Source organism: Phyllobates terribilis, unplaced genomic scaffold (genome assembly GCF_046119375.1).
Source record: "Phyllobates terribilis strain yellow unplaced genomic scaffold, ASM4611937v1 Scaffold_1__5_contigs__length_1240528914, whole genome shotgun sequence".
Lineage (NCBI taxonomy): Eukaryota > Metazoa > Chordata > Amphibia > Anura > Dendrobatidae > Phyllobates > Phyllobates terribilis.
Genome location: NW_027362761.1, coordinates 745,561,170 through 745,583,692, shown reverse-complemented (window position 1 = coordinate 745,583,692; position 22,523 = coordinate 745,561,170). Strand labels below are relative to the sequence as shown.

General features: G+C 47.7%; 1 protein-coding gene across 2 annotated transcripts in view; it reads right to left on the bottom strand.

The window, feature by feature from the left end:
• LOC141170686 (beta-1,4-galactosyltransferase 1-like) overlaps positions 1–22,523 on the bottom strand; it is a 668,956-nt gene that overhangs the window by 364,043 nt on the left and 282,390 nt on the right. For both annotated transcript variants that reach the window (XM_073655176.1, XM_073655177.1), the window contains one exon: positions 7,253–7,488. In XM_073655176.1, coding sequence (XP_073511277.1) covers positions 7,253–7,488 — 236 coding nt within the window. The remainder of the gene's footprint in view (positions 1–7,252; positions 7,489–22,523) is intronic.

Genomic DNA, 22,523 nt, shown 5'->3' with positions numbered 1-22,523 from the left:
TGTTCCGTCTGTGCGAGAGATAAATCTTTCCGCCAGAGACCGGCGGGTCTTTTCCATCTGTCACCCGTGAAGGGTTCCACACATAGAGAACCGGTTGTCACCCCTTGTCATGCTGCTCTCTTCGCTAAAAAGGGGTACTCTGTACACCGGAGGGGTCACGGTCCTGTGAATCCTCTCTGCGACCCGGTGAACCACATTCTTGCCCCCCGGCTCATGGTGGAAAATGAGAGTCAAGTGGAGGGGGATAATGTTAGGCATCGGTCTGGGGCTGGATTAGAAATGGATCCAAGACCTTCTGTGGTCTTCCATTCCAGGCCAGCCAGGGCTGATGCTGCTCAGCATTGTTGTCAGCCCCAACGCCTAGCTGTTCCACAAGCCCTGCAGATTGTCTCCCAGGCATTTGTGCCTAGCAGTGTTAAGCATAGGCTGCAGAGGGAGACAGGGCTCGTGGAGTCTAAGTCCAGGATTCGCCGCACTGAGCATGTCCGTGACCTGGCGGATCATGATTGGTGGGTTGGCACCCACCTGACTCAGTGACCTGGCACTCCCTGATTGGTCCACGTGTAACGTCACCAATAGCGCATCGCTGGGCAGGGCTTAATCTTTAAAAGGCCCGCCCACAAACATGGCCGCGCGCTCAGATCATTTGAGCTAGCTGTTTGTGGTGTGCACGCTGACTCCGGGCTCAAAGAGCCATAGTTTCTGCTAGGCAGGTTTAGCTCGATAGAGGCAGGTTAGCTTCATAGAGGCAGGTAGCTTCACTTCGCTGACTGGCTCTGACCAGGGGGTTCGCCCTTACACCCCGAGCCGCCTGTGAGTTTAATAGAGCGGGTTTGCTCAGTCCGGTAGCACGCCGGCTGAGTGCTGAAATACCCGGCGGGAATCACCCGCAAGCTAGCGCCGTCTCCTATAGCGTAGCTCCTGTACCTAAGACAGGGCTACTGCTCATAGTTCGGTCACACGTCTCCCTGCGGTTCTTGGAGAATGTGTGAACCGCTTTAGCGCCAATCCCCATAGCGTAGCGCCTGTATCAAAGACAGGGCTACTGCTGTTCCCATGGACGCACGTCTCCCTGCGGTTCTTGGAGATCGTGCGTACCGTCTTACCCTTCCGTGTGCGTTAACACGAAGGGATAAGATTATTGTTAGGTGCGTCGCCGGTCGATCTCTCCTCCGAGCAGTAAACAGAGATAGAGCGTACCACTATACCCTGTCCGGTGTGAAGTTAACACGGAGGGGTTTATCATTTAGTTGTCGTTTGCCTTTCCACCCGGGAAGTGTTCGGCAGCAGTCCTCTAGGCTGGATTCCGGACCCCGGGGTCGGTTGCGTTCCATTAAATAAAGTTGTCTGCAACCGCTCCCCCTAACATCACCCATTCCTTGACTAAATTTATGTCTGCCAGGGTGCATTTCACCACAGACACCTGGACGAGTAAGCATGGCCAAGGGCGTCACATCTCGTTGACTGGACACGGGGTGACTGTGGGGGCAGGCGGGGAAGGGGCTGCTCCACAAATCTTGGAAACTCAAGGCTTGCAGAACAAACCTCTGTATTTCACATTTGCTCCACTGCTTCTGCCTCCTCCACCTCCTCAAGGGCCTCCACCTGCGCACTCAACCTCTGCCTTAACGAGACACACGTTCCAATAGTGCAGAGTGAATCCACACCACCTCCATACTGCACAGTCAGGACTCACTGCAATCAGGCAGACTTAAAATTAATATGCCTTGGAGATTGGAGTCATACAGCTGAAGAGTTGTGGACAGCTCTCCAGGCTCAGTTTGAGCAATGGCTGTCTCTCATCAACCTGGAGCCAGGGATGGCCGTGTGCGATAACAATGCAAACCTGTTGGTGGCCCTACACCAAAGCAAGCTCACACACATGCCTTGCATGGCTCACTTCCTCAACCTGGTGGCACAGTGATTTCTCTGCCACTATCCCGTCCCGGATGAGCTGCTTCAGAAAGTACGGAAGCTGTGTGCTCACTTCCGCCATTCGCACCCCTCATGTTTTCGACTTGCATTGATACAGAGGTCTTTGTCTATGCCAGTTAACAGGTTGATATGCAATGTGCCGACGCGGTGGAATTCCACTCTGCACATGTAGCAGCGACTGTGGCAGCAGGAAAGAGCCCTGATGCAGTATGTCATGTCGTACAGCCTGGGCCAATGCAGTACGGATGTGGGGCATATCACGTTTACGGAGTAGGGACAGATTAAGGACCTCTGCACCCTTCTGCACAGTTTTTAAATGACTACTAAAATGGTTAGCGCTGACGATGTCATCATCAGCGTCCAGGAAAGATGGTGGTCAGCAGCACTTACTGCAAGGGAAGCATGTCCATATTACTCAAGGAACCCACTCGAGGAAATATCAGCATACAAAAGTAAAAGACAGCGTCCATGCCTGGGTGTTCAATTGCAAAAGAGGTGTTTATTCCGCCATCCCAAAACACACAACATTTCGACCCTGTGTGGGTCTTTGTCAAGTCAGCGTCCTGGCATGGACGCTGTCTTTTACTTTTGTATTCCATCATCAGCATCACTATTCCAGTCATCTACATGCTGGATCAGACTTTGAATAGCCTGCAGCAGGAGGTGGTTGTCCCAGAAGAACAGGAGGGTGCGGAAGGGATAAGAATGTGTCAAAGTTCCAGACTGTCATCACACAGGCGGATGCCTAGTGACGGTGGACTACTGTGATTGAGAGGGGTTGGTGATACCAGACAAACTGTAAGTGAAGGTGCAAGAGCCGAGGAACAAATGGAGGAGGAAGAGGTGATGGGCGAGCAACAGTCAGAAGATGAAGAGGATAATCATCCCCTCTCTGTTGAACGTGGTTTGGCAGGAGGGAACGAGGAAACAAGCATCAGTGTTATGAAGCCATTAATACAGCCTGTCTTTGGACCTCCTGGAAGAGCCCAACATATGAGTGCCCTCTTGATGCACTATCTGCCACATAATCCCCGTATAGTTATGATTCGAAATAATGATGCCACTCTGTTAGATCCACGTTATAAGAGTAAATTTTGCCAGATGCTTCCCACCCTGGAAAGGGACCCGCTAATGCTGGAGTATCGAAACAAGCTTTTAAGCAACCTTAAGAGAGGTTTTCCCCAAGACAGAAGTGAGGCACACATTGTGCATCGCAGCTGTAGTCTTTCAACTTCCGTCAGTTCGTCAACGCCAAAACATTAGCAGCAGCAGAGTAAGTGACAGAAGCATTTTCTGTGAGTCTTTTAACACATTTTTTACAACAGCTCGTGCACCAGCACAACAGAGTAAAAGTCTGACACATGGTGAACGACTGGAGAGGATGGTGCAGAAGTATCTAGTGCTCAATATGAATACCATCAGGGAGGATTCGGACCCTTTTACATTTTGGTCTTCAAAAATGGATGAATGGCCTGAGCTTGCCTGTCACGCTTTAAAGGTTTTATCATGCCTGGCAGCCAGCGTTCTCTCAGAACGTGTATTCAGCGCTGCTTATGGTGTCCTGGCGGATAAGCGCAGCTGGATGTCCCCTGAAAGTTTAGACTGCCTAACTTTCCTCAATATGAATAAGTCAATCACAGACTGTACAGACTAGGCAATGTTGCAGTTTTTAGTGTGCTGCTTTGATCTTGCGAAATTGCAGTCTGTGATATGGCTTCTATGCCTGCTCTTGCTGCTGCTGCAAGTTTTAGGCCATAATTTTTTTTGAATACTCCTGATTTTGTCTCCATCTGCTGGGTTGGCTGCAGTGGAAGAGATGTCGGTCCCCATTATACTACTTATAATCTAGTGAAATTGATGCCACTTCGGTGGTTTTATGCCCTAATTTTTTTAAAATGTGAACACTCCTGATTGAGTCTCAATCTATTAGGTTGGTTGTTGTGGAAGAGGTGTCATTCCTAATTCTACAATTTCTACTGTAGTGAAATTGATGCCACTTTGCTGGTGTCTGCCACTAATTTTTGGAAATGTGGAGAATTCTGATTGGGTCTTCATCTATTGGGTTGGTTGTAGTAGAAGAGGTTTTGGTCTCCATTAAACTACTTCTACTCTGGTGAAATTGATGCCACTTTAGTGGTGTTAGGCCCTAATTTAGGGAAATGTGAGCACTCCTAGTTAGTTCGTTGGCTGTCCTGGAAGAGGTGTTGGTCCTAATTACACTATTTCTACCGTAGTGAAATTGATGCCACTTTGCTGGTGGCTGCTACTAATTTTTGGAAATGTGGAAAATCCTGATTGGGTTTCCATCTATTGGGTTGTCTGTAGTGGAAGAGGTTTTGGTCTCCATTAAACTACTTCTACCCTGGTGAAATTGATGCCACTTTGGTGCTTTTAGGCCCTATTTTTTTAAAATGTGAACACTCTTGATTGTGTCTCCATCAGTTGGGTTGGCTGCAGTGGAAGAGGTGTTGGTCCCCATTATAATATTTATACTCTATTGAAATTAATTGTTTGGTGCAGATATTGTTCTCATAGGGGAACACATTCTAAAATAAAAATTGGTTTTCTTTCTACTGTGGTATGTAAAGCAGACTACATCTCAGCTTAAAATTCTTTGGGGCGGATATTGTTCTCCACACAGGGGTACTCAGACATGATAAACTCAAAATTGGTATATAAACCAGACTACATCTCAGCTTAAAATTCTTTAGGACAAAAATTGCTATCTATATACAGGGAAATAAAAAGGTTGGGTCCGAGCAGCTTCCTGACCCTCCACTGTACTGTGCTGTCAGGACAAGAAGAGGAGGAGGAGGGTGTCTCTCAGGGTGAGGAATGGGGTAACACATTGGATGATGATTAGGTTGAAGATCCCACTTGGTGTGAACCCAGAGGCACGCAGCTGAATAGCTCATCTGAGGAGGAGGAGGAAGATGACGAGGTTAGTAATGGGCGTGTCAGATAGACACCTCTCTGTTACTAACCCTAGGGCTTTGATGCCAGCTGTGATTTTTAACAAATCACAGCTGGAATCAAACTCAACTACCATTACCCTCTATTGCCCCTGCAACAGGGTAATCAGGAAGAACCAGGCAAAGAGCCACAATTGTCACATCTAATGTGATGCCCCAATTCTGGAGCAGCTGCGTGCTTGTATTTTTAGGCTGGGACTCAATAACCAGGGATCTTCTCAACCTGATAATATAAGCTCACAGCTGTCTGCTTCCAGAGAAGAGTGTGCCGAGCATCGCGTCACTGGGTCATATGTAAGATGCAGCCGGCCAATCACAGTAATACCAGTAGCCAACATGTGTAACATCCCTGGCGGCGCGCTGGCATGGCTTACCATCTCCCACCATGCAAGACCGCCAACTCACCTACCAGTCCAGACTGCACACTATGCTCCTCTACCTGCTGTGTGCATGTCTCTTGTCTGATGGCTTAGGGCAGCAATGCCGGAGCTTCCTGATTCTTAAAGTTACAGTGTGCGCAGTCCTAATACGTCCCCAGCCTATTGCTGTGAGTCACTGGATACTTAAACCACCTCCACCCAGTAGGAGGTGCCTGAACAACACTTTTAGTGTGTTCTGTGCAACTTTTAGTTGCCAGGTCTTGTCCTGTCCTGAATCTTGCCTGTTTCCGCCACCCTGGGGGCTGAGTACCCTCGCCTGTTACCTGCATCTGTGACCTCTAGTCTGTTTCTGCCACCTTGGGGGCTGAGTACCCAGGCCCATTACCTGTATCTGTGACTTCTAATCTATTTCCGCCACCCTGGGGGCTGAATGCCCAGGCTCATTCCTGTATCTCGTTCCTGTGTCAGTTCCTGTCTGAACTGTGTCTTAGCCCGTTACCTGTTTGTCTCTATGTCCGATCCTTCCCTCTTCCTGCAGTGTCTGAACCAGTACCTAACTCCTACTCATTGTCTCTGTACTTCTGTTTGTGAGTTTTGTGTCCACTCGCTACTTCATAGCAAGTACCTTGTGTGTATCTGGTTCTGCTTGTCCCATTTCCCTGTCTCCGTATCTATGTCTTGTGTTATAGATATCTTCCTGTGTTTCCCTGTCTGTTCCATGTGAACAGAGCCATGTCCTGTCTGCCCGCACCTGCGGCTCTGCTCTGCCCTGCTTCGCTTGTCCTCTGCACCTGCGGCTCTGCTCTGCCCTGCTCCTCTTGTTCTGCGCACCTGCGGCTCTGCTCTGCTATGCCCTGTTCCGCTTGTCCTCCGCACCTGCGGCTCTGCTCTGCACTGCTCCGCTTGTCCTCCACACCTGCGGCTCTGCTCTGCCCTGCTCTGCTTGTCCTCCGCACCTGTGGCTCTGCTCTGCCCTGCTCCACTTTTCCTCCGCTCTTGCGGCTCTGCTCTACCCTGCTCCGCTTGTCCTCCGCACCTGCGGCTCTGCTCTTCCCTGCTCCGCTTGTCCTCCGCACCTGCGGCTCTGCTCTGCCCTGCTCCGCTTGTCCTCCGCACCTGCGGCTCTGCTCCTGCATCCCATTCTGTACTAGTCCCTCTCCTGCCTGTTTACCTACCTGCCAGTACCCACCTGTCAGTATACCAGCCATGCCTGCCAATACCCGCCAGTCTGCATACCAGCCAATCCTGCCCGTTCTTGCATTCCCCGGTGTGGGTCAACAGCTGTGTGACCGGGGTCTGACCTGAAGTAGCACCTGGGCCATCTCCCTCGTCCCTCCTCAGACCACGGAGTCTATTAAGCCGCAGTGCATCCGTGGTCGGATCTGGGGAGGCCCCTTGTCACGCTCCTCCAGGCACTCCTCGGTTCGTGGCCCAGTGGGACCACTAACCACACTCACGCCAAACAGTCCGGGCGTGAGCGTAACAACATGGCTACGGCATTATCGTTTATGGCAGGCAATTCCTGCATGTATATTGGCTGTCTAACAGCCGCAAAACATGCGGGTCAGGAACTCAAGCATGGCGTTCGAGCACCTGCAATACTCGATCTAGTAACAAGCGTGCTCAAGCACTCTTATGCTCGATTAAGTATTGAGCAGTGACGAGCACGCTCGCTCATCACTAGTCATTACCCTTTGAATCTTACAGATTATTGTCCATTGTAAATAGGCTGAGGCTTCACTTGCTCGGCAAAACCAACCAGAGGCATGTAGTTTGCATTTAGGAAACCATATCAGAGGGAAAAAAGGAATACTGATGGCAAATCAACTAAAACAGGTACATATAAAACACACACAAGAGCCTCCACATTGTTCTTTGATATCAGCCTAAGGTGCACAACGTAATCAAAAACAATAAAAATCGTTGGTAGTGTCACTTTTTGTAAGAACGGAAAATTAATGTTACCTGCTCCACAACATATATTCCAAAATCTCCTTGTTGTTTTTGAAGAAATGGGAGCATATAATGCAACCATATTATAAGATGTGGTTCTCTCCCACGAAAAGGAATAATTATTGCAATTTTCTGTTGTGCTTTGCAGAACTGAGGCTTTCCTCTTCCTCCTTCTCCCAAATATGAATTTTCTGACATTATATCCATAAGAGTCACATTCTTATTTACTTCAACGATGAAAGGGCCTGCTGTTGGAAATAAAATAAAAATATATTAAAAAATATATACGGTACCTTATTAATCAAGAGTGTTATATGGGAGCAGAAACAGCTTTGAATGCAAAAGTGCATATCTGATGATGAATATTTTTTATAAACACCTCCATGTTAAAATTGCATTGTCGAAGATGAAAGACATAAACAATTCATAACAAATCAAACAGTAGGGGCATGCAGAAGATTTATGAAAAATCCACACTGATAAAATATGAGTTCTGTAAAAATTATTTTGTAAAACCCTATTCACATTACTAAAAATTTTAAATCTTTGGTTTTATTGATAATACCACAAACATTTTAAAATAAATATGATTTACCAGATTTTGTGTGTGTATATTTTTTGAATCAATGTTGTACATTGTGTAAAGATCAGAAGGCTTGCAGTTAATAGTGTCTCAGTTATAATGCCATTGAAAAAGTGTTGGGTCAAAATCCAAACTGACAGTCACAATGACCTTTTTCTTTATTGTTCCAATAGGAGCTCTTTCACATGTCCATGTTTGCAGTACGTGTGGTGACAGTTTCCAAACGTACTGGAGACACTGACACACGCAGACCCATTCAAATCTATAGGTCTGCGCATATGTCAGTGTGTTTCCACAGTCCGTGTGTCTGTTTGCTCCACACGCTGACATGTCCGTTTTTTTGCAGATGCACGGTCCGCAAAACGTCCCACGCAAATGACATCCATGTGTCATCCGTGTGACACGTACCTGTGCTTGAGAATCAGTGTACAGTTAGTGCTGTTCCCAAGCGCCGGGTGCTGAACGCTGCCCTCATCATGGTTCCCTGCCGGCGCTGCGATCAGCACCAGCAGGATCAATGATGAGGGTAGTAGTGTCTGCTACCGCAGTGTCCCTGTGTAAAGATAAGATTAAAATAATAAAATCCTTATTCTCACCTGTCCGGAGATGTCCCCTGCTGTAATCCTCTGACCGCTGACGCCGAGGAGCCGGGGAGAATGAGCCCATTTCTACATCTCTTGGCAGGAAAAAATGCAGCATATAATACAGGTGTTTTTGGTGCTCTTTTTACATGCATTTTTGGTGCAGCAAAAACGCTGAAAAATTTAACATACTGCAGATTTAAATCTTCACCAAATCTGCAAGGCACAATCTTGTGCAGTCGCCATCACTCCCCGCACCAGTCGTCTTTTCAGAGGGGACGCCGCAACTTGTAAAACTCAACATTGAGCAAAGAAAAGGGCAGCAGTCATAGAGGAAGGGAGAAGAGGAAGTGCGTAACAGCAATAATAGGGTGTGTGCATATCTTTTAGATGTGTGAGAACCTGATGAGTTTTTCAGGAGGCCATGTGTTTATTGTCCTGAAGTGTCTTTTTTTGGTATATTTTTGATATTTTTTTTGAGAAATCTTTAGCCAGTGGCTTTTTTTTCATTGAATAAATTAGTGAGAAGCTGCCCAAAGAATGGTCAGGTCACTTCTTTTAACTGCTTCGTGACTGAACATATGTACAGTAAATCATTTTTACATTTCAGTGCATGGGGGTTATGGTTATAGAGCATAACAGTGCAGGGGGGGTTACATTTCAGTGTAATTTATCAGGGGGGTTATGGAGCAGACCTGCCTGACAAAGACGTTGCCTGCACATACTCTAAATGATATGTTAGATTCATTTTATGGGTCAGTACAATTATTGCTTGCTTTTTATGTTTTGCTACTTTTGTACAATAGATTGGCAAGTGGGGTAATGGTTTTGGGGTTGATGTCAGCTGTGTAATGTCCATTGACTGCAAGCCCAGGGATTAGTAATGGAGAGATGTCTATCAGATACCCCTATTACTAACCCCGTAGTCAAGAGAAAAAAAAGCACAGAGAGAAGAATCCTTTAATTGTAAAAAGCACTCCCCAACAATTACCCTCTTTTACCCATTTAAAATCAAAAATAAGAGTAATCCACAAGAGTCTGCCATCACAGGGGGCGCAGAGCGGGAAGACGCCGGCAACGCTGACAGCGGATCTGCGGAGGCACGGGGAGAGGTAAGTATTCGGCTGCCGGGCCCTGAGCAAGCGGGAGGGAGCGGGCGCTGACACCGCTCTCCTCTGCTCCGCCCATAGCCCAGCGGGGTGAGCGACCGCCAGTGGGCCCCCCTGCCTGCTCAGGGCCCCGGCACTTGCCCGGGTGCGCCGGGTGCTGACGCCGGCCCTGCGCAGACATGCACACATACGGTAAGCAGACATGTTCACCCATACGCCGACTTGCACACACAGACATGCTTGAACACGGGATGCTAATATGCAAACATACAATATGCAGACATTCATATAAACAAACATATACACTGATATGTACACATACAGGCATATGTACATATTTAAAGACAAATTCACAAAAATACATACAGTACAGACCAAAAGTTTGGACACACCTCATTTAAAGATTTTTCTGTATTTTCATGACTATGAAAATTGTACATTCACACTGAAGGCATCAAAACTATGAGTTAACACATGTGGAATTATATACTTAACAAAAAAGTGTGAAACAGCTGAAAATATGTCTTATATTCTAGGTTCTTCAAAGTAGCCAACTTTTGCTTTGATGATTGCTTTGCACACTCTTGGCATTCTCTTGATGAGCTTCAAGAGGCAGTCACCGGAAATGGTTTTCACTTCACAGGTGTGCCCTGTCAGGTTTAATAAGTGGGATTTCTTGCCTTATAAATGGGGTTCTGACCATCAGTAGTGTTGTGCAGAAGTCTGGTGGATACACAGCTGATAGTCCTACTGAATAGACTGTTAGCTGCTTTTTTCTTGCCATAATACAAATTCTAAGAAAAGAAAAACGAGTGGCCATCATTACTTTAAAAAATGAAGGTCAGTCAGTGCGAAAAATTGGGAAAACTTTGAAAGTGTCCCCAAGTGCAGTTGCAAAAACCATCAAGCGCTACAAAGAAACTGGCTCACATGAGGACCGCCCCAGGAAAGGAAGACCAAGAGTCACCTCTGCTTCTGAGGATAAGTTTATCCGAGTCACCAGCCTCAGAAATCGCAGGTTAACAGCAGCTCAGATTAGAGACCAGGTCAATGCCACACAGAGTTCTAGCAGCAGACACATCTCTTCAACAACTGTTAAGAGGAGACTTTGTGCAGCAGGCCTTCATGGTAAAATAGCTGCTAGGAAACCACTGCTAAGGACAGGCAACAAGCAGAAGAGACTTCTTTGGGCTAAAGAGCACAAGGAATGGACATTAGATCAGTGGAAATCTGTGCTCTGACCTGATGAGTCCAAATTTGAAATCTTTGGTTCCAACCACCGTGTCTTTGTGCGATGCAGAAAAGGTGAACGGATGGACTCTACATGCCTGGTTCCCACCGTAAAGCATGGAGGAGGAGGTGTGATGGTGGGGGGTGCTTTGCTGGTGACACTGTTGGGGATTTATTCAAAATTGAAGGCATACTGAACCAGCATGGCTACCACAGCATCTTGCAGCGGCATGCTATTCCATCCGGTTTGCGTTTAGTTGGACCATCATTTATTTTTCAACAGGACAATGACCCCAAACACACCTCCAGGCTGTGTAAGGGCTATTTGACCAAGAAGGAGAGTGATGGGGTGCTACGCCAGATGACCTGGCCTCCACAGTCACCAGACCTGAACCCAATAGAGATGGTTTGGAGTGATCTGGACCGCAGAGTGAAGGGAAAAGGGCCAACAAGTGCTAAGCACCTCTGGGAACTCCTTCAAGATTGTTGGAAGACCATTTCTGGTGACTACCTCTTGAAGCTCATCAAGAGAATGCCAAGAGTGTGCAAAGTAGTCATCAAAGCAAAAGGTGGCTACTTTGGAGAACCTAGAATATAAGACATATTTTCAGTTGTTTCACACTTTTTTGTTAAGTATATAATTCCACATGTGTTACTTCAAAGTTTTGATGCCTCAGTGTGAATGTACAATTTTCATAGTCATGAAAATACAGAAAAATCTTTAAATGAGAAGGTGTGTCCAAACCTTTGGTCTGTACTATATAAATCATAGAAATCATTAGAAATATTTTTAATATCGGGAAACTGGCAACAAGCCTCGCTCACCTTCCCCTGGCTTGTCTCCTGTCCAGCTCCTCTGGCATGTGGCTATGCAGGGTATTCTGCACTGTGCAGTTTCATCTGCTAGTAGGGACACGGCTAGTCCAGCACTGTGCCTTTAATTTTGCTTGTGTGTCGGTCTGGCCACGTTACTACTAGCAGACATGGATGCACAGTGCACTGCGTGAAGCAATGTCGGTTAAAGTGATGGCCAACAAAGAAGAAACAGGTGGCCCTGTACAGATGCTGGGAAAGAAGTCCAGGGTCACGGGTGTGTCAGAAGTGACAGATAGTCGCCCTGCATTTGGATGGAGATCTCTGTTTGGCATTACAGACACCTACATAGAGGCTGTCTCTCTAGGACCCAGCGGCTACCTTCCTCTGTCTAATTAACACCCTGGCCTTGGTGTATAAATACCTGCTGTCTTTCAGAGGGAGGTGCCAGCTAGTGTTGAGCGAATTTGTTCGGCGAATGTTCGAAAGTTTCAAATTCGTCACGAATATGGCACATTCGGATTCGTGATCGCAAAGGCAAGCAAATTTTCTTAAAATCGGAAAAGTTTGACGAATTTGCGCAGGACCGCGAATATAGGGCAACCACAGCATTTTGAACAGTTTTGTTAGTATAGTGCAAGTCTATGATGAGCGGTGATATGAGCCAGGTGAGTGTGGGGGCTGTGGAGTGCTTAGAACAGGTCTGATCAGCGGCGCACTGTTTTGTTTTCTTTTCCTCTGGGCAGTAACTTTAACTGAGGAAAGAGCGGCCAGCCAATCATAGCGCAGGAAGCATCTACACTGTCCAGACATAAGGGCTTCTGCAATTGGCTGCAGAAATCACATGTCCTCTCAATATAAAAAGCGGCCATGTTCCCTCAGCGCCATTATATCCATGTCACTGCTGGAGACAGACGCAGCTCATTGTTCTCCTGTGTAATGAGAGATATTAGCTAGATAGATGGGCGCTTGTGTGGTAGTCAGTGTAGATAATTCCTGGCCTGTGTACCTCTGCAACCGCTGGTGCAGCACATTTTTGGTGTTCTTGTGCAAGTACTGAGATTCTGACAGAAACAGAGGGCCCATACCATACAATAGTGCTGTGCACCGCTGGTATGGAGCTCCATGTCTCAGTATACGTTGAATCTTTTTTTGCACTTGCTAATGTGATCAAGCAAGCACAGTGCACCTTTTCATCTAGTGGGGTTGAAACTGTGCTCTGCACAGTCTGCAGAGATTCTTATTGCAAAGCACAAAATCAGTTTTTTTTTCTGTTGCTATTGTGATAATGAAAGCTGTGTGCACTAAAGTTTTTTTTAGTGTCAGATACTATTTTAGTGGAGTTGAACTTCAGGTGGTTTCAGAGTAAAAAAATAATTTTTTTCTCTTGCTACGCCCAGTCCAAAAAAATATTTTTTCCTGTGCCAAAAATCATACAGTGCTATAAGCCAGCTACTACGTCAGTGGCGGTCAAATTCCGCTTGTACGCACAGTCAAACCAATATATATTTTTGGTTGGCAGGCAGAGTCCACCAAAGGTTTTTTACTATGGCAAAGTTGATTCAGTCTGTAAAAAGGCAGATCCTATTTTAGGTCTTCATCTCCTGGGTTGGCTATACTAGAAGAGGTGTGGGTCTTATTTACGCTATTTGTACAGTTGTGAAATTGATGCCACTTTGCTGGCGTCTGCCACTAATTTTTTTAAATGTGGGGAATCCTGATTGGGTCTCCATCTATTGGGTTGGCTGTAGTGGAACCTTCCTGTTCTGCAGTCTAAGTTGTGTAAGGTTGCATACCAGTTATTGCTGCACTCCTGATACAGACTCTGCCTGCTGCACTCTGATACAGACTCTGCCTGCTGCACTCTGATACAGACTCTGCCTGCTGAACTATTGATACAGGCTGTGCCTGCTGCACTCCTGATACAGACTCTGCCTGCTGCACTCTGATTCAAACTCTGCCTGCCGCACTCTGATACAGACTCTGCCTGCTACACTCCTGATACAGACTCTGCCTGCTGAACTTCTGATACAGACTCTGCCTGCTGCACTCTGACACAGACTATGCCTGCTGCACTCCTGATACAGACTCTGCTTGCTGCACTACTGATACAAACTCTGCCTGCCGCACTCTGATACAGACTCTGCCTGTTGCACTCCTGATACAGACTCTGCCTGCTGCACTCCTAATACAGACTCTGCTTGCTGCACTCTGATACAGACTCTGCCTGCTGCACTTTGATACAGACTCTGCCTGCTGCACTCTAATACAGACTCTGCCTGCTGCGCAACTGAATAAATGTTGCTGTCACAGTAGTAATAATTATAGTTCTTGTACTCTGGGTCAATTGATGCCACTTCCCTGGTGTCTACACCTAATTTGATATGTTTTGGCAGCTTTTGGTCCTGTTTCTAGGTGTTGTATATGCATTTTTTTGGACCCCCCATTGACTCCTATGGGATTCGGAAATGTTCGACGAACATGCGGCGAATAAATTCGGCGAGTATCAATTTGTTCGGCGAACTTTTCCGAACCGAACATTGAAATGTTCGCTCATGCGAAGTGGCGGCGATACTCACATTACCCTTTGCGAAGGCTCGGAGCAAGTGCATTACTTCATCCTCTCTGGAGCTATGAGGACGGGTGTTCATCTCTCTGAAGTCGACTAAAAGCTAAGCTATATTCCCTTGCTTGTTCCCCATTGTTGTCTTTAATTGTCAGTGGGAATCGACTAGTGGTCATCCCCATCCCTTCCCTAGCCAGGGCCAAATGCCAGGGAAAGACAGGGCGAGGTTCGCGTGCGGCGATTAGTGAAGAGCCAATATAGGGACGTTAGTGGAGACAGGGTGATAGTAGATCAGCCTATGAGGTCTCCACTAGAGATGAGCGGTGTTCGAATCGAACTGTTCGCCAATCTCAAATTCGAGCTGTTTTGGGCGGTGTTCGAGCCGTTCGACGAACCCGAACGATTTGAAAAAAATCCGGCTGTTCGAGGTTATGTTCGATAACTGTTCGTACACCAAAATCGTAACTGGATTTTTTCACAGTAATGCTGATAATCAATGTTAATACACCGTTTGAGTGAACAGCAGGGTGGGGGGAGGGGCATGGGATGGATCTCTGCAGAAATAATGAAGACCTCCATTTTTTTTCTCTTTCCCGCATTTACAGTGGGGAGGTGCAGTCTGTCAGCCTATCAGCAGCGCACACATGGAGCGAAGTGCTTTTTTTCACACAAGCAAGGGCATGTGTCATTGGCTGTGTATGTCACATGTCCTTGCCCTATAAGACCCAGACATTTTCCCCGTCGCCACCATTTTCTCACTGCTGCAGCTGAGTGTTAGGCCGTACCGCTGCTGCTGTGTGCGCGCTATACAGTATAACTGTGTGAATTGCAAGCAAATTTTATCTGAAATAGACAGATAGCTTGGGAGTAGGGACTAGTTCTAATTGCAGCCCTTTTGAGGGCTAGGTTACAGCATTTCCTACGACTTTTACAGGCAGCTCTGTGCTCTTAAATAGACAGATAGGTGGGGAGTAGTGACTAGTTGTAATTGCAGCCCATTTGAGGGCTAGGTTACATCAGTTCCTATCACTTTTTGCCAGGCAGGTCTGTTTTAGTGCTGTGCAAGTGTTTTTCAAATCATTTGGCTAAATCTAGCTAAGCAAATCCTTTTGGGCCTCTTGCAGTGTGTGTTAGTCAGTGGAGTAGCCTATCTGTGTTGCAAGCTATACCACCTGTGTATGTAATACAAATTTTTTACTGCACCTAGCCAAGTAAAACCTTTTGGGCATATTAGCAGTGTGTGGTACTCATTCTATTAGGCCATCTATACTAAGCTCCACCAGCTTTCAAATTACTAATCATTTTTAGCTGCATCTTGCCTGGAAAATAATTTTGGGCATATTAGCAGTGTGTGGTACTCATTCTATTAGGCCATCTATGCTAAGCTCCACTAGCTTTCAAATTACTAATAATTTTAAAATGCATCTTGCCTGGAAAATAATTTTGGGCATATTAGCAGTGTGTGGTACTCATTCTATTAGGCCATCTATACTAAGCTCCACCAGCTTTTAAATTACTAATAATTTTTAGCTGCATCTTGCCTGTAAAATAATTTTGGGCCTGTAGCAGTGTTTGGTACTCATTCTATTAGGCCATCTATACCAAGCTCCACCACCTGTGTATCTAATAAAATTGTTTTACTGCTTCTAACCCAGCCAATCCTTTTGGGCTAGTACCACAATTTGGCCACTCAGCTCTGCTCGGTTTCCATCCATCATTTTTTGTGCAAACAACTCCAGAGTTGTCAATTAGTTAACCACCAAAATGAGTGGCAAAAGGCCTGCTGCTGGTGGAAAGGGAAATAGGAGTGTTGGGAAGGGAAAAAAGGGTTGTGTCCGTGGGGTAGGTGTTAAAGCAACAGTAACATCTGCAGAAGAAAGACCATCTTCCAGCCAAACTAACATGTCTACTTCTTTTAGTGGACAATGTGATACGATCCCTTTCTTACGGCCACGCCCATCGCTACAAATTCCAGATGAGGCACAAAAACAGCAGGTGCTTCAACGGATATCAAGTGCTCCTTTAAGTGGGCTCTCCTCCACCTCAACTTCAACATCACAAATACTCCAGTTCTCAGAGGTGTCACCCCAATCGCACTTGCTTCCTCACAGCTCCCAAGTCTCCAGCTGCCCGTCTGAGTATGGGGTAGAACACATGGTTGAGTCTGCAGAGCTGTTGACTCATACTATAGCCTGGGAATCAGAGGTTGGCTCCAGAGCTTCTGTGAATCCAGGACCAGATGAAGAAGGTTCTGAGCATAATGTAGACCCTCGTTCCCAAACTGTAACTCCTGTTGGTGGAGACAATGAGGAAGACGATGATAAGACTCAAATACCTGATTGGAGCGACAACTTGAGTTTTTGTCAGGGCAGGAAGAGGTTGGCTCTGAGGACGACGGGTGTGAGAACACACAGGGTGATGATGATGAGATTGCAGATCCCACTTACTGTCAACCCACAGTGAGCCAGTCGATGAGGTCAGCAGAGGAGGTGGAGGAGGATGCTAGTGACGACGAGGTCAGGTTGCACCTTCCTGGACAGAGACGTAGTACTGGAAGCACGTCAACAACTGCAGTCTCAAACACAACTCTGCCTCTGACCACAAGTCGTGGTGGCTCTTCAGGTCGCATGGGTTCTAAGCCTTGCATAGCCTGGGCATTTTTTCAGATCGATAAGGATGACCCAACTCGTGTTATCTGTAACATTTGTCACCAAAAGCTAAGTAGTGCTACAATGCGGCCTAGCGGGCCTGCCCAACCACCGTCTGCCCCATCTTGTGCATCCGCGGCCTCTTCATCCTCTGTGACTGGGGGGACAGCAGTCACACCTGTTTTAGGACGCAGACCTGCCACCTCTTTACCCGCAAGAGCCAGCGTGATTGGCAGGTCATCATTTAATTTGGAAGTGGAAACACCAGCTGGTGTTGAGCGCTCTCCGACATCGAGAGCACCAACTTTGGATCAAGGCAACCTAACATGTCCACCTGAATCTTCCTCACAGACCGTCAGTTTGCCGGGGAATCCCTACTCAACCCCGTCTAAGCACACCAGCCAGCCCTCGGTCCCTCAGATGTGGAAAAGTAAAAGACCATTTCCTCCTAGCCATGAGAAAGCTAAGAGGTTGAATTTAACCATCTGCAAGCTCTTGGCTACAGAAATGCTGCCTTTCCGCCTGGTGGACACAGTGGATTTTCGAGACCTTATGTCCGTCGCAGTGCCCCAGTACCAGATGCCCAGTCGGCACTACTTCTCAAAGAAAGGTGTGCCTGCGCTCCACCAGCATGTCGCACACAACATCACCGCTTCTTTGAGAAACTCTGTGTGTGACAGGGTGCATTTCACCACAGACACTTGGACGAGTAGGCATGGACAGGGGCGTTACATGTCGCTAACTGGGCACTGGGTAACTATGGTGACAGCAGGACAAGGGGCTCCTGTCCAAGTCTTGCCGTCCCCATGAGTTGTGCGTCAATCCTCGAAGTTCCTCCACTGCTTCAGCCTCCTCAACCTCCTCTCGGACCTCCACCTGCACCCAAAGCCTGTCTGGTCATGCCACCCGCTTTCTAACTGCGCAGAAGGGATCCTGCACACCTCCTTACTATGCTGGCTGCAGGGCTCAACGTCATTAGGCGGTTTTTACTTTGGAATGTCTGGGAAATGCGAGTCACACAGCTGAGGAGTTGTGGTCAGCTCTGGAGAACCAGTTTCATGAATGGTTGTCTCCACTGGACCTGCAACCAGGTAAGGCCGTGTGCGACAATGCTGCAAACCTGGGTGCGGCCCTTCGAGGCCCTTCACCGGGGCAATGTCACACACGTGTCTTGTATGGCTCACGTGTTGAACCTGGTTGTCCAGCAATTTTTAGTCCACTATCCCGGACTAGATGGCCTTCTGCAGAGGGCATGGTCGCTGTGTGCTCACTTCCGCCGTTCGCATCCCGCAGCTCAGTGACTTACATCTCTACAGAAGTCATTGGGCCTGCCACTTCACCGGCTAAAATGCGATGTGACAACACGGTGGAATTCAACTCTGCACATGTTGCAGCGACTGTGGCAGCACCGACATGCCCTGGTGCAATACGTTCTGACTTATAGCCTGGGCCAACGAGATCTAGAGGTGGGGCAAATCACGCTGGAGGAGTGGTCTCAGATCAGGGACCTATGCAGCCTTCTGCACAGTTTTGAAATGGCGACGAAGATGTTTAGTGCTGACGATGCAATTATCAGCATGACTATTCCGGTGAGCTACATGCTGGAGCACATGTTAAACAGAATTCGAAGTCAGGTGGTGGGACAAGAGGAAGTGGAGGAAGTAAAGGAGGAGGAGTTGTATGCGGAAGGGCTAACATCTGCAAGGTCCAGACGGTCGACAGCACCAAGGCGGCAGGCATGGGAGGGTGGGGGAGAGGGATTAACCAGGGCGCATGGTAGCAGCCAAACTAGTGAGGAAGGTGCAGGAGCCCAGGAAGGAGTGGAGGGCGAACTGGCGATGGGCATGGAAGACTCATCAGATGAGGGAGACCTTGATCACATTTCTGTTGTTCGAGGTTGGGGGGAGAGGGCAGAGGAAGGAAGCATGATTCTTACCTTGCCACCAACACAACAGGGATGTGCAAGACACATGAGTGCCTTCTTGCTGCACTACCTACAACATGACCCTCAAATTGTCAGAATTCGAAATAATCCTGACTACTGGGTTGCCACACTTTTAGATCCCCGGTACAAAAGTAAATTTGCTGAAATAATTCCTGCCATAGAAAGGGATTCACGCATGCAGGAGTATCAGCAGAGACTGTTGCAGAATCTTACATGTGCTTTTCCACAAAACACCAGTGGTGCACGTAGTGAATCTCACAGTTCTACCGTGGGACTGTCGAGTCTTCAGCACTCAAACCATAACAGAAACACAGTATCTGCTGGTAACAGCAATTTTGCGGAATCCTTTCACCACTTTTTTAGCCCATCCTTTGCAATGCCACAGGAGACAAGAAGTCAGACACATAGTCAACGCCTAGAGACGATGGTACAGGAGTATCTCCAAGTGAACATCGAAGCCATGACTGTGTCACTGGACCCTTGCTCTTTTTGGGCTTCCAATCTGGATTAATGGCCAGAGCTCGCCACTCACGCCTTGGAGATCTTGTCATGCCCCGCAGCCAGCGTTCTCTCTTAACGTGTGTTCAGCGCTGCTGGTGGTGTGCTGACCGATAAGCGCACGCGGCTGTCCACTGACAATGTAGACAGACTCACGTTCATAAGGATGAACAAATCATGGATCAGCAAGGACTTTTCTACCCCTGTGACATCCTGGGGAGAGTAAAAGCTTGAGGATTTGTTAAAATCACCTCACCAACTGTTTTAAGCAACTCTGGGGCAATTGATGCCAGTTAAGTGGTGTCTGTGCCCCAAATTTTTGGAAAAAATGGAGACTCTTATTGGAGTCCCCTTGCTGTGTTTTATGTGACGTTGGCATCGTCAATTACAGGTGGGTTGGGTCTCCACCCCCCCCCCTTTTAACCGTAAGAAACTACATACACTATGGCTTGGGGTAACACAGATGGTTGAGTCTGAAGAGCTGTTTACTCAGAGGTCTGCTCCAAAGCTTCAGCGTCTGCTAGTCAGCGTAGTAACCCAGCTGCGAAGCAAGCTGCACCGCCTGTGTATCTAATAATGATTTTTAACTGCATCTAGCCTAGGCAGGCTGTGTTGACCCCCAACCAAACTCAGACGCTCAGCCTCCTACCGCCCCCCTTTCATTGACAAAACAATTATGTAACTCTTACAACTGAATGGGTGAGGATCGGTCACAGCTTTATTAACTGTTTATACTCATTACATTAGAAAGGCATTTTATTTCTAAAATAATTAAGCTTGTGTAGCACCCTGAGGATTCGGCTGCTACAGGGGTATTACACCTCAAGCCAGAGGTGTGATATTCCACTCCCGGGTAAGGATGGAGTGTGGAACTGAGCTCAGTTAGCTGCATGCACTACACACATCCCATTTCCGGGGAACAGACCGATGGTACTCCCACTAGAGAAATGTGCAGGTACGACAGTGTCTGTTCCTGGCTGGAGTGGGAGGGGGGTGGAACATCCCAGTAGTGTAGGGGCAGATAGGGGGAGCAGTCTGGGTAAAGCTAGGAGCTCATTGGGTGCTGGTCACCTGAGCTCACACATAGAGGGAGTATATAAGGTGGGAACCATCTTAGATCAGGGTTTTTTGTAGAGTCAGAGGAGCAGAGCAGAGAAGCTCAGCCAGAAGGGCTGACAGGGAGTTGTGGTTCCGGCTGGGCCCAGCTCCAAGGCCAAGAGAGAGAGAGGAGTCTGAAGGACCCAGAGAAAACAAGAGGGAACTCCAAGAACCCAAAATTAGATCAGAGGGTGAAGAGTTGGCACCTAGGGTACCGGATCCCAAGCTGGTAGAGAGAAAAGCACACCTTAGCCAGAGACCGGAGGTCGTGGGCAGGATCTGCCACGATCCTCACCACATCCACCAGGAAGGCAGACCAAGTATAGGGTCAGGGAACCCAGAGGAGGTGTACCCACCAAGAGACCCGAGGGAGCCGGACATAGGTGGATCCCTGGTGAGAACGGCCAGAAGAGAGGGAAAGTCAGACAGGAGCTCAGGACCACGCTCCAGAACTGCCTGGGGGTTAGCCGAGTCCAGGACCTGGTGGACGCAGCACGGCTCGGGTGGTCGCTTCAGGCCAGAGTGACCATAAGAACACCCGTAAGTAAAAACCCCTGAACTGCACAGCCCGACTCTGAGTCTTCTTGCTGATTCATCCTGCACCTTCACAACCACCATCCTCTACATCTGACCCCCTGAGGCTATACCCCTCCCGTTGGGGGTTATACTACCAAAGCTGCACACATACCAACAGCCTCAGCGGACCCTGCTGCAGCGGCGGCCTTTTGACCGCAAATCAACGGGTGGCGTAGTCGACACAAAGAACTCTAATAACATCTGTAGGACTGCCACACACTGAGCTTGACACCCTGGGCACGGACCGGGTCACCGCCACTCGGAGACTACAACCCCCATCTGATCCGGCTCCGGGTATCCCCCAAACAACACTGGCCCAGGGGGCGCGTCACTTGTTGCAGCATGCCCTGTGTCTCCAGTCTCCACAACGGCAAGTTGGCCAACAAGTGTAACTCTCCAACATGTCCTTTCTATTTCCAGGCCACGGAGGATCCTGCGTACTCGTATGCAGGACTCTGACCCCCATCCATCACTCTTAACGCTTCTTCCACTCCATCCTGGAGTCCTGACAGGAATATGTCCAGTCCAATATCCATTAAGTGAACACAGTCGGGCTGTATGAGGCCTGCTTTACCTCCTTCCAGTTGTCTGCCTCTGTCTCTTATAAATTTTGGCATCCAAATATTTATTAGCCGCCTTGTCCGTTCGATGGCCGTGATGTCTCGGGCACCTTGCCATACCGCGCTCGGCACAATCTCTGACTATTTTTGTGAAAAATTCTCTGAAGTGCTCAGTGTCTAGTTTCATTATTGCCATTAGTTATGCTCTCTTGTGATAACCTAGGTCGTTTCCCCCGGCCTGTATAACTAAGATGACCGGACCTCTTGCCTCTCTCCCTACCTTGATTACCTCCATTAGTACCTGTGGCCATTGCAGGCCTCTAATACCTCTCCAGTTCAAATATGTGTTATGAAACTCTAATTTCCTCCCGCCTGGGCGGACTTTCGCCCTTTTTTCTGCCCAATATATATACGAGTGGCCTATCACCCGCACTGTTGGCTTAGCGTCACCTGTAAAAGAAACAAACCACGTTAGAATAACAAGTCCGGTCTTATGTATCTCGCCAAACACGTGGATCGCCATCTCCCTATCCTCTGAACTTCAATTTGTGACAGTCCTGCTCTTGCTTCCGTGGCCGCGCCTATGCGGAATGAGTGTGTCCCATAATCTTTGGGGTGGTTCCCTGCCGATGTTATGCATTTATTAAATATAGATTGGAACTGGTATCTTGATAATGGCGTTCCATCAATGTGTGATAGGAAGAAATTACTTTGTGATCTGATGGTTATATATGTTTTTACTATTGTTACCCGACTCAGCGTACCATTTGTGGGTTGTAGAAGTACCCAAGTGCCCCTGCCCGCTGGAACCGTTTTCGATTTGCATATGCGTAGACGTATTGCATTATTGGCTATGACTTCGTCCTGGTGTAATAAGCTTCCACTGGTGTTAATTTTGGATTGAGGGACTAATTCTCTTATGCATAGTGCCCCAAAGAAGGAGATCGCAAATACAGTAGACAGTAGTGTTGCTTCGAATTGTGAGTATCATGTTAATGGTGTTAGGGATATGATGTGAGAAATCAGTTTTAGTGACACGGGACGGGACGTCTACACTCCTGACTTGGCTGACCCCT